A 12703-nucleotide genomic window follows, 5' to 3' on the forward strand; every position below is an offset into this window, starting at 1 on the left:
AGGCCAATGGCATTTTGGGATATATAAGTAGGGGCATTGCCAGCAGATCAAGGGACGTGATGGTTCCCCTCTATTCGACATTTGTGAGGCCTCATCTGGAGTACTGTGTCCAATTTTGTGCCCCACACTTCAAGAAGGATGTGGATAAATTGGAGAGAGTCCAGCGGAGGGCAACAAAAATGATTAGGGGACTGGAACACATGACTTATGAGGAGAGGCTGAGGGAACTGGGATTGTTTAGTCTGCGAAAGAGAAGAATGAGGGGGGATTTGATAGCTGCTTTCAACTACCTGAAAGGGGGTTCCAAAGAGGATGGATCTAGACTGTTCTCAGTGGTAGCAGGTAACAGAACAAGGAGTAATGGTCTCAAGTTGCAGTGGGGGAGATTTAGGTTAGATATTAGGAAAAACTTTTTCACTAGGAGGGTGGTGAAACACTGGAATGCGTTACCTAGGGAGGTGGTGGAATCTCCTTCCTTAGAAGTTTTTAAGGTCAGGCTTGACAAAGCCCTGACTGGGATGATTTAGTTGGAGATTGGTCCTGCTTTGAGCAGGGGGTTGGACTAGATGACCTCCTGAGTCCCTTCCAACCCTGATATTCTATGATTCTGTGATTCATGTCTGACCCTGTACTAAGGGCCCCAGACTTTGACAAACCGTTCCTAGTAACCACAGATGCGTCCAATTGTGGTGTGGGAGCAGTTTTAATGCAGGAAGGACCGGATCAAGAATCCCACCCTGTAGTGTTTCTCAGCAAGAAGCTGTCTGAGAGGGAAAGCAACTGGTCAGTCAGTAAAAAAGAATATTACGCCATTGTCTACGCTCTGGAAAAGCTACGTCCATATGTTTGGGGACGGCATTTCCACCTGCAAACCGACCATGCTGCGCTACAGTGGCTTCATACTGCCACGGGAAATAACAAACGTATTCAGTGGAGTTTAGCTCTCCAAGATTTTGATTTTGACATCCAACACGTCTCAGGAGCTTCTAACAAAGTGGCTGATGCACTCTCCCATGAAAGTTTCCCAGAATCAACTGGTTAAAATCGTCCTTGAGATGTGGAAAATATTGTTAGTCTTGGTAGTGTATTTAGAGGTGCATGTGTCTTATTAACTCTGTTTTTTCCTAGAGCTTCAGGAAGAAATCACAGCCAGCGTTTCACCCTATCTGTGATTTGGGGGTGTGTGTCATAAATATAAAGGGAAGGGTAAACACCTTTAAAATCCCTCCTGGCCAGAGGAAAAACCGTTTCACCTGTAAAGGGTTAAGAAGCTAGGATAACCTCGTTGGCACCTGACCAAAATGACCAATGAGGAGACAAGATACTTTCAAAAGCTGGATGGGGGGAGAAACAAAGGCTCTCTCTGTCTGGGTGATTTTTTTGCCGGGGACAGAACAGGAATGGAGTCTTAGAACTTAGTAAATAATCTAGCTAGATATGCGTTAGATTCTGATTTCTTTAAATGGATGATAAAATAAGCTGTGCTGAATGGAATGTAGATTCCTGTTTTTGTGTCTTTCTGTAACTTAAGGTTTAGCCTAGAGGGATTCTCTGTTTTGAATCTAATTACCCTGTAAGGTATTTACCATCCTGATTTTACAGAGGTGATTCTTTTTACTTCTATTAAAATTCTTCTTTTAAGAATCTGATTGCTTTTTCATTGTTCTTAAGAGCCAAGGGTTTGGGTCTGTGTTCACCTATGTAAATTGGTGAGGATTTTTATCAAACCTTCCCCAGGAAAGGGGGTGTAAGGTTTGGGAGGATTTTGGGGGGAAAGACCTTTCCAAACGGGCTCTTTCCTAGTTATATACCTGTTAGATGTTTGGTGGTGGCAGCGATAAAGTCCAAGGGCAAAAGGTAAAATAGTTTGTACCTTGGGGAAGTTTTAACCTAAGCTGGTAAAAGGAAGTTTAGGAGGTTTTTCATGCAGGTCCCCACATCTGTACCATAGAGTTCAGAGTGGGGAATGAACCTTGACAGAAACCAAAACTCATGAAGCAAAGCCTAGCATCTTCAAGTAAGAAGGATTTCTCTTCAAGGATGTTCCTGGGAAGATTTATTAGGGCTTGTCTATACAGACAGTCAGTGCACAGCAGACTGGGTTGTAAATGGATAGTGCACTATCTTGCCACATGCTAACTGGATGTGTGGTTCCTGCTACAATGCATTAAAGTTCTGTAGTGTGCTTTGATTTGCTGGTGTTTCACACTGAGTTAGTGCACAGCGAGCTAGTGCATTGTAGATTTAGACTTCACCTTGCCACGCACATTTCAACAAGCCCTAAGTAACCCCACTTTTTATCACCAGTTCTAAGCAAAGTTTGAGAAGTACAGGATCAGAGTGCAAAGTTAACAGGGGAATCAGTCACACAAACACCATGTGATGTGAACAATTGCAGTACTTTATAATTTTATCAAAAGAGCAGATAAAATGTACCTATCAGTTACCACAGTGAACATGAGTCCAGAGTAGGAAAATCAAACAAACAAAAAACACCACTAACCCATCATAAACCCCAGTAGAGCTACCTGTAGGATTATCAGTTTTGCTGGAGATAAACCAAATATGAACATAATTAAGTGTTACAGTAAATGCACATGGGAGTTTTTGAAAGAGTTGATAAGATTAAATACCTGTAAGGTGAACACAGGAGATATTAAAGGTTTTACAGGAATGTTTTAACTCCTTTCATGCCAGTTCCACATTGAATGGGCAATTGCTCTAATGTGTATGTGTGTTGGGCAATCATGATACATTATATTATACTTATTCTTGCCTACATATGCTAAGGCATATATCCCACAATGCTCCAGGACAAGTATAGCTCAGCCCTTGGCTTATGCAAATACAAAAACTGTCAAAAGCTAAATAGCTGAGCATTATGTTCTAAAATGTAATATCTAGAAACAAAGGGAGTTTCAAGGAAATAATGTAAGATGTATGAATGCTTTGTATTGGAGAGTATCTACATGCCCCTTCATGTTTGGAATTTAATTTTCAGTAGAAAAATAGGAAAGTACAGGAAGCACCAAAGACAAAGCTGGCACAAGCTAGCTAGTTCAACTGTAAGTGATGTGAACAGGATTCTGTAACTTGTATACAACCATCCTATGAAAAATAGCTAGTTTAAGGAGGAATTTGGAATGCACATCTTCTGTGTAAGATGAACTAAACACATTGTGAGATTTCACTTCCTGGGAAGGATTGGCAATGTATTAACTCTTTATCCTGTTCTATACTGTATTGTCTTTAGACAGTACATTTGACTGAGCTTGGTTATTTAGTGTCTTGAATGTTCTTAATATCGAATTGCAAGTATAGTCAGTTAGTTGGCTGTACACTTTGTGTCAATAACTGCCATGAGTAACAGTATTTAGAGCTTTTTCTTTTTTTTTTTTTTTAATAGATAGCTGGATTTTGGGGCTGCTGTTGCTTGTAACCAAGAAAAATGGAAACTGGCCAGTCTGTCAGTAAATCCTTGTGTGTTCAGAGTGGGTGATTGGACTCTATGCTGTTTAGTTCATCCCTAAGCCAACATCCAGGTCCTTTAACACAAGCAGCCAATATGAACAGGTAGTAATATGAATCAGTGCATCTGGTGAAATATTAGGTTGTATGTTCTAAGAGTGCCTTTTATAGTAACATACATGTTTGCAAAGTCCAGTCAAAAAAGGGGACCTGGCAGCATCTGGTCAGATCTACTGGCCGGACACCAAAATTCGGGTTACTGAGGGCATGGGAGGTGCCAGGTCATCACCTGCACCAGTCCCTTCTCAGCTGGGGCCGTCTCCTACCTGCGTCTGACCGCTGCTGCTCCCAGCTCCAGCTCTGCAGGCGAGTCCCACCAAACCTTGGGGGGGGGGGGGGGAGCACTGAGTAATGGGGGAGGGGGAAAGAGGAGCAAAGTGGGCGGGGGGGAGGGCAGCAAGGCCTCGGGCAGAAAGAGGTGAGGCAGGGCAGGTTTCAGCACTCCCATGGAAGTGTCCAGTTTTTAAGTATTACAAAGTTAGCAATAACTATCCCACCTCTCCCCAAAATAAACAAACCATCACATTGTTCGGTGTGTGTGTGTTATGTTCCTTCCCCCATCTTGGGTCTGCTGTGTCTAATTAGATCAGGGGAGGGCAAACTATGGCCCGTGAGCTGGATCCGGACTGTCAGGGCTTTCAGTCTGGTCCGTGGGATTGCCAGCACCATGGTGCAGCGGGGCTAAGGCAGGATCCCTGTCTGTTCTGACCCCACACCTCTCCCAGAAGTGGCCAGCACTATGTCCCTTCAGCCCCTGGGGGGGGAGGAGGGACAGAGGGCTCTGTGCGCTGCCCTTGCCTGCAGGCACCACCCTGCACAGCTCCCATTGGCTAGGAATGGGGAACTGCGGTCAATGGGAGCTTTGGGGGTGGTACCCACAGGTGAGAGCAGCTTGCAGCAGAGCTGTCTGCCCTGCCCCACCCCCAGGAGCCACTGCCGGACATACTGGCCACTTCCAGGAACAACATATGGCCAGGGCAGGCAGGGAGCCTGCCTTAGTGCCACTGCCATCCCAGAGCTGCTCAAGCTATGTGGCACCAGGCTGGAGCCCACACCCCAAACCACTCCTGCACCCCAAGCCCCTGCCCTGAGCCCTCTCCTGCACACTGTACCCCCTCCTGCACCCCAACCCCCTCCAACACTCTGCACTCCTTCTGCACCCTAACCCCCTGCCCTGAGCCCTCTGCTGCACCCCGCATCCCTTCTGCACCCTAAGCCCTTGCCCTGAGCCCCTTCCTGCACACCACACCCCCTCCCACACCCCACCCCCTTGCCCTACATTCATGGCCCTGAATGCAATTTCCCCACGCAGATGTGGCCTTCGGGCCAAAAAGTTTTCCCACCCCTAAATTAGATTGTGAGCTGTTCAAGGCAGAGACTGCCTGCTGCTCAAGGCACTAGCATGATAAGTAATAAAAGTTTTTGATCTGACAAAAAACGTAAGCAACTATGCAAACTGTTTGCTTTTTATCCGTATGCCATTACCATTATCTACCTTATCCAGCTACACTGATCTTTGGTATAAAATTTACGCAATACATCTCTCTCACACTGAAAAGTTTATGTTTGTATTCTGTATGATCTCAGTCATTCTTTAAAGGCCATCCCTTGCTGCTGTGGAAGTTAATGTTTCAGTAACATGAGACAGCAACAGAACAAAGGTATCAGGGCACTCTGCCATTATTTGGAACATTAGTGGAACCTAGTCTGTCCCCTCTTCTCCACCATATTTTATTTCAGAATTCAGGAAGGGGATCGTCACTTAAGATGAGTAATTTCCATTGGTTTCCACTTCTGACCTCAATACACTAGATTGGTAGAAGGAGCAAATACATTCCCCACCGTGGACGATGTTTATTTTGTTAGCAATGTAAACACTGACCCTGTGTGTCAATGTGAAGTTAAAGAAAAGCCATGACATCAGAAATTAGCAGAAAATGCATAAATTAGTTGAGACTTATTTGGCCTGTTAATGGCTACTACACTTGTAAAAGTCATCCACATATAACTTTATAATGTGAATACTCATGTTATGTGGACATTACTCATGCTAATATCCAACTCTCGTTTTGGTTCTCATATGTAGAGGGGCTTTAAGTCTTTTAAAAAAAACATATGCAAGTTAATGGAAGCTGCGTACTGCTTCCCAAACCCTCCTCACACCACCCATGCACTGTCATTACAAACTGAACCCTTGACCAGATTCTAATAGTGGACAGATGTTTAGAAAACAAAACTCAAGCCAGGTAGCTGTAATTAGGCAGGACCAGTGCAAGCATGAATGGGGCAGCCAGAGGGGAAAAAGGAATAGGGATATCAAAGCCAGCTACCCTCTTAATAAAATGCACCAACTTCTCTTGCTCTTAATGTTCAGAGCAACTTTCAATAGCACTGTGAACTGGTTTTTGCTTCCTAATATGAGACTGGTTTCTCTGCTAATTTATTGTCTACAGCAGTGGTCTCCAAAGTGGGGTGCGCGGCAGGAGGAGCATCGCCGGACGGCACTCCGCTGTTGTTTTTCTTCGGCAGCAGCTCTGCATGCCTGCAGCAGGTCTTCCCCTCCGGCGGCACGCCTGCGGTTGGTCTTCCCCTCTGCTTTCTTCAGTGCCACTGTGGGGGTGCGTGATCCAAAAACTTTGGAGACCACTGGTCTACAGGATAGTATGCCTGGCAATACTCCTAAGTGGATTGTCCCTCTGCTGGGCAGATTCAGAGGCAATTCAGAGCTGTCAATCAGGAAGCCCACTGCTCTGTAGGTCCGCCCCATAACTTCATGCTTCTGACTGCTAAAGTTGAATAAAGGAATGGAAATATTAATAAAGTTTGCTTCTGCCTGACTTCCTGCTGGCAAAGGCAGGACTCTGTTTCTATGCAGCCAGGGGATGATCTGCAGAGCTTGGGCTCGCTGATTGTCAGCTTTGAATTGCCTTTGAATCTGCCCAGCGTGACAGAGAACTTTCTTATGAAGAATACAGATGTGTTCTCATAAGAGAACTAGCCCCTAGGTTTACTTTGTATTAATATTTTAGAAGCAAAGCAAGTTTTACAGAGGCTCTGTGGCTATTTCTCTCTAATATCCTTTCTGATTCTGGAATGTTTGACTAGTTACACATGAGACTTTGATGTCCTTATATATATTTAAGAATACAAAAAATAGAAGTCTGGATTGGAATAAAGGAAGCAGTCATGCAGATCAGTGTTTAACATTTTGGGATCTTTCCCCAAAATTGGTGGAAATTAAGGATTACACACAATTAGTTTTTCTAAATCTGCTATAGGAGATTAAATATTTACCAAGACAGCATCCATACAATTGTAGGAGAACTATTTGTAAAGTTTTAACTGTATGTTATAATAAAGTGTTTTACACCCAAACTTACTCCCACATTAAAAAAAACCCACCACCAGAGCAGAATATAAATCTTAATGTAGAAAGTATTTGTTCTTGTGAATTATTTTTTAGGCAGCCAAGAGGAAATTGCACGTAAAGGATTATGCATATAGAGGAGTCCAGCCTCACATCCTAAATATGGCCCTAGTGTAGCAAGTGTGAATAAACTGAACTGAAACATGAGCTAGGACAGCTCCTATGGAAAAACAGATACAGCACATTGCCAGAGAGTACCCACAGTGATTACATGGTATGTATGCACCAAACATGCTGCATACTTACATGGCTAAAGGAAAAAAAGGCAACCTGCATTTAATTCTTTCTGAAACATAGTCTTTCCTCAATTTTTTTTTGGCACAAAACATGAGGCAGTGATTTTTATCACAAATGGGGCTTCCAAAAAAACCTGTCACCCAGACACATTACCAGCTCTCTGTGAGAAAAGTTAATTGAATTTGATTAATCCCCATTAGATTAGCTGAATAAACAACTCTTTTGAAGCTAGTAATAAATCTGTAATAATCAGCTGTATTTATAATCCATGTAGCTTTGTTAAATACAACTGGGACACTGTAACAGATTTTAAACATAAATTAATAATTCTGGGAAAGTTCCACAGTCAATCACCACAACAGCAAAGCTGTGCAGTGTATTCTCTGAATTGCATGACTTCTATCAAAGCTTTTGGCATCTTAAACTGATGTTTTATTAGAGAACTCCATCACAAAACATTCAAGGTTAAAGCCTTGTTAGATGGCAATTGCAAAAACTGATTAGCCTTTTTGAAAAATGCTCCACAACTGCACATAATTTGATCCTTGTATTATAACCAGTATCTGCTTCCCCAAACACTTTATAGATGCTAAGTGTTGTTGCCATCTTGATTTTAAAGTTCCTCCTATAGAAGGCTCTCTAAACATGTTAAATGTTAAGGCCAACATTTTATAACAGGGGCGGGCAAACTTCTTGGCATAAGGGCCATATTGGGTTTCCAAAATTGTATGGAGGGCCGGCCCCTGCTCCCATCCACCTCCCCGCGCTTCTTGCCCCCTGCCTCATCCATTTTACCTTGTGAGTGAGGCTACTTCAGATAATAGCCTCACTGGAATTATGTTTCTAACAAAACAAAATGCTCATTCTGAAGATTTTGCGAGTAGACATTTCATATATACAAAGATTAATAATTTTAATTTATTTCATTATAGAAGGCAATGCATCATTCTGAGAAGGAACAACTGACCTTGGTAGGCTTAAAAAAAACAATAAACTATTGAGAGATGGAAAAAAACAATCTCAAGCAAATTGGTTTTTTTTTTTTTTTTTTAAACTGGTCAGTGTTAGAAATAAGGAAGAATATGACTAAATTGCTCCACAAACTGATGCTTGTGGGCAATAATCAATCCTAATTTGAATCTTTTTCCCTATATCTACATGGGTTGTTTAAAAGTAAAGACTAGTTAATACAAGAGCTTTCAGGCGGTAACACTGTGTTGGGGAAATAATTTACACGTTTAAAAAATGAACAATAAAAAATATAGTTTTTCAGTTCTATGCATCAGAGATGCAAAACAGTGGCGGAATGCTCAGTTCGTCCTGCTCATGGGAGTTATAATTAACAGAACACAATATTTATTGGCTCACATTATTCTCCTGTCTTAAAATGATGGTGTAAATATGTTAAAAACTTTCTCCCTCTTTTACTAACTATTCCATAAGGACCGGACACTAAGAAACCACCTCATGGGAATCTCTTTTTAAAATTCATTTTCTATGCATTCCTCTTGAAATGTTTTTGCTGATTTCTCCTCAGATATTCCTGTTTCGTATGTTGTCAGAGGCTTTACCTTTAGATATTCCTGTTTCGTATGTTGTCAGAGGCTTTACCTTTAGAGCACCCCTTTCTGGGTGCTTCTTTTGCCCCAACACCTTTCTCTTGCAGCAGGATTTGCTATAGTGTTGGTCCAAAGAGGGGGCTGTGTCCCCTGAGTTGTAAATATCAGGGAAGCAGTTCCTTCCTCCCTCCCTGTACAGTTCTGTAACTCACAAAAAGTCCAGCTTTGCCCTATTTTCCTTGCAAGGCAATGGGGTCAGTTGTCAGGGCTGGGTTTCTAACCCCTTGTCAGGCTGAGGGACCAGGCTGAGTTTCCTGGGCTCTAAGTAAAAGAAGAAAATAAACAAGGTAAACAAGGTCTATCTACTTATCCAGAGGGTCCAGGCAGCAGAGAATCTTAAATGTCTTTTCTAGTCAGCAGTCCCTGCTCTGTGGGTTTAGGGAGTTCTGTGAACTAGTTCTGTATCCTCCTTACTGGGTTTAGATACTCACTTTTAAGGAGATGGCCTTCTCCTGGTGGAGCAGGCCTCACAGGTGTGTGGGGTTGGAGCTGACTGCCCAGAGTAGGTCTTTAACCCCCTCCTGACAGGGACGGGGCAGGTTCCTACCACATACATGGGTAATACACACACTATCTTAAAACCAAGAGTGGTCCCATTGTCTTTATATTACTTTCTGAAGGAGTTATATACAAAAAGAAAAAAAATAAACCAATTAAACTTCAGGTGGTTGTAGCATCTCTTTCCAAACAACTTCTGTATGCTCAGGATTATTTTATATTAACCCAAAGAAAAAAGACAGATACGGTACAGATAATTTACTTTGAGTTTTACTGCAATCTATTTTTACAATTTAGTATGAACACTTTTAGTTAAGAAAGTTCATCTTTTCACCTGCTTTTCATAATACTCAGTTTATCATGCAAATTAGTTAGCAACTTGCTACTTTCTGCCTGCTTTTTAGGTTACCATTGTATACAGTTATTGTTTAAACTTCAATCAAATACTGCACTAGAGGATATACAGTCTTTTTGTTGTAAGTTAAAAATTCATATCTTTGTAATCTTTATTGCACAAACAATTTATTAAAACTGAAGTGTTTAGAAACTTACTAAGTAATGCATTAGTATAACATTAACTGAACGTAAGTATTACATAAAAAATGTACACACACCTATTGCAAAGAGTCCAGATTTATTAAAATACTTCCCTTTAAACAGATGGTAGTGAAGGATTCAAAATGTTATTGTTGTGGCACTTCAGTAGATTTGACTTCCTTATTTTAGTGCATATTACAAGTAGTCAGGGTATAGGCTGATCAATAGCAGGGGACTGGAGGAAGCTTTCAGACAGACATCTTAAGGAGTTAGTCGTTTGGGATCCCGAGGGAACATGGAGGTTTGACGAACATTGCTCAGTCCCAGATAGAGCATAGTTACTCTTTCCAACCCTGCAAAAATTAAATCCAGTCTAGTCACTCATTAGTTTCTAACTCTTGACAACATGAACACACCGTTAGCAATTCTAGCAAGCTTTATACACAGCAGAGTAAGGACCACCACACAATAGGGCATACAACTGCTCTGAGGTATCAGTATAACTGACTACAAAATGGAACTAGCACCAGAAAAAATGAAAGTTTCCCAACACCACACACATTCTGCCATGTGTTACTCTGCCTCATAAAACTAGTTACTGTGTACCTGGATTGGGCTATGCACACTAAGTAGGTGAGCACTAAAGGACAAAATGGAGTCCCAACTTCATTGGGAGCCTCTGGGTGCTACAATAAATAAATAATAATAATAATAAAGATGGAGAAGAGAGAAAAAAATGAGGGAGACAGGAGTGCTGTCTTAAGAACATAGTAGATGCCAGTACACATCCGAGCAGTCTCTGACAGTGTCTAGTACCAAATATTTCAGGGCAAAGTGTCAGAAACTTTAGTAGACAACTATGGAATAACCTATGCTGAGGGGAAGTTTCTTCCTTATCCCATAGTGGTTATAGGCAATTTAGAACTCATACCTACTACTGGATGTAGCTGAAATTATTATTCCTTCCAGTGTGCAGTATTGTGTATTTATAAACGCTGAATTTTATGTGCCATCATGCTGCCCATTCACCTAGCTTTTTTAGGTCTCTCTAAAGTTCCTCACAGTCTTCTCTAGAGATAATTATTATGTTGGTCAGGACATCAGCAAATGCTGCCACTTCACTGTTCAAGCTGCCTTTCCAGCTCACTGACAGTTGCATCTTATATAAAGCCCTCTCTGCAATGGGTTGCTTACAATTTCTTATAAATCTAATTACTGAGGAAAATATCTGATTTAGAAATTTTTCTGAAAATTTGTTTAGAATTTTCTAAATTCATTTTACAAAGATAAGACACCCATGCAAAGAGAGACCGGAACAAAGAGCATTGGTTTCGGGCACTTATTGTGTTTAGGACACATACAGAACTCTATTTCAAAATGCATGAATAGGTTACATTTTGCTGCTGAGACCAGTGTGTGCAATTGCAAATTGCTGTGCTTAACATGCATTTTAAAATTTAATGCTATACACTTCGAAAAATTCTCTCATTTTTGTTCACTTTAATATTTAAAATGCTCACACATAGGAAGCCCCTAAACCTCAGTATCTTTGCTGAACAAGTAGCTGCAGCCAAAGCTGATCAATGAGATTCAGCTGAGTAACTTCACCATAAATAAAATAAAAGCAATCACTGGTTTCTCCTGACTTCAGAATGGCTTCATCAAAAGCAATGAGGGGCCTAGAGCCTCCACTATCTTTATTCACTTTAAGTCAGTTATAATAAATCATACGAAATAGAGTATTTCTTTATTAAAGTTGGAAATAAGAATGATCAATGTGACTAACAAGTGATTTATTCTTGTGCTCATGTGTCTTTGAACATTGGCAGATTGTTCCCTCAATATTTTCCATTTTATGAAATTACTAATGCTCACAATTTAAGCTTTTTTCCTTAAATATTCTTAGATAAGGAGCTTACGATGTTGCTCACCAAGGCCACACCATACATCCAGGTTAACTTTTTGAATTTTATTCTGAACACTTGATTGATTACTGTAATCATAAATAAAGTTATTTGAGACTGACCATCTGAAGTTAAACTTGGGCTGGAATCTAGCAAAAATAAAATCAAGGCAGATACATTACCTATCCCACCACCTGCATGGGGAGGTGCACCAAAACGGAAGGAATCAATGTAAGCCTTTATTTTCTCCAAGTCTAGAGATGAAAATAATTTTTATTTTCATGCAGAGCTAATGTTTTATCTTACTAATATACTCAAAGAAGCCCAAAGACTAAATGCTTGGATGTGTCTATAATGATTCTACAAAACAAAAACTGGGCAATGAAGCTGTGAAACCAGATGTCAGTCTGTAGCCATCAAACAGATGTAAATAATGAAGCACTGTCTGGAAGCTATGACTTTATATGGAATATTCTCTTTAATTTATGAAACTCCATGAAGTCCCCTGATGTGATTTACTTGGGGAATGCCTTTTATAGTGGAATGACAGCTAGGCCTCTACTGTACATCATGGCGATCTTAACCCTTACAGAGCTAAGGAATATAATGGAACATTCGTGCTGGTACACTATACTGAGGAGCTGAAGCTCAGTGTACCCTCTTCAGCTTCTCTGTCTCCTCACAGCCACCAGCAGGAGACCTCTCCCAGCTGCTGTTCCTTACCTCCAAGATAGATGCACTGCCACCCTACTTGCTACCCTTCACAAAGTAGCCCAACTCAATACTCACCTCACCTCTGCTGATTCACTTCTGTTTTCCACACATTCTCTTCTGTCTCCCTCTATTATTCAGGCTGCATCCATGCTGATTCCCTCCCCAGTTCCACTGATGGATGTTCCCAACATGACCCATTTCCCCTCTTACTGGTTCAAAGCCCAAGGGTCACCAACAGT

The 12703-nt window shown here is 41.3% G+C and overlaps 1 protein-coding gene across 2 annotated transcripts in view; it reads right to left on the minus strand.

Moving 5' to 3' along the window:
* Nucleotides 1–9563: 9563 nt before the first annotated feature.
* DARS1 (aspartyl-tRNA synthetase 1) overlaps nt 9564–12703 on the minus strand; it is an 82502-nt gene continuing 79362 nt past the window's right edge. The window contains exons 15-16 of one of the 2 annotated variants that reach the window (XM_084643352.1): nt 11933–12004; nt 9564–10199 (exon numbers count right to left, since the gene is read on the minus strand). In XM_084643352.1, coding sequence (XP_084499478.1) covers nt 10108–10199; nt 11933–12004 — 164 coding nt within the window. In that variant the 3' untranslated portion in view covers nt 9564–10107. The remainder of the gene's footprint in view (nt 10200–11932; nt 12005–12703) is intronic. The other variant, XM_084643353.1, reaches the window with a different exon arrangement.

The sequence above is a fragment of the Lepidochelys olivacea genome, assembly GCF_965140295.1.
Source record: "Lepidochelys olivacea isolate rLepOli2 genome assembly, chromosome: 11".
NCBI lineage: Eukaryota > Metazoa > Chordata > Testudines > Cheloniidae > Lepidochelys > Lepidochelys olivacea.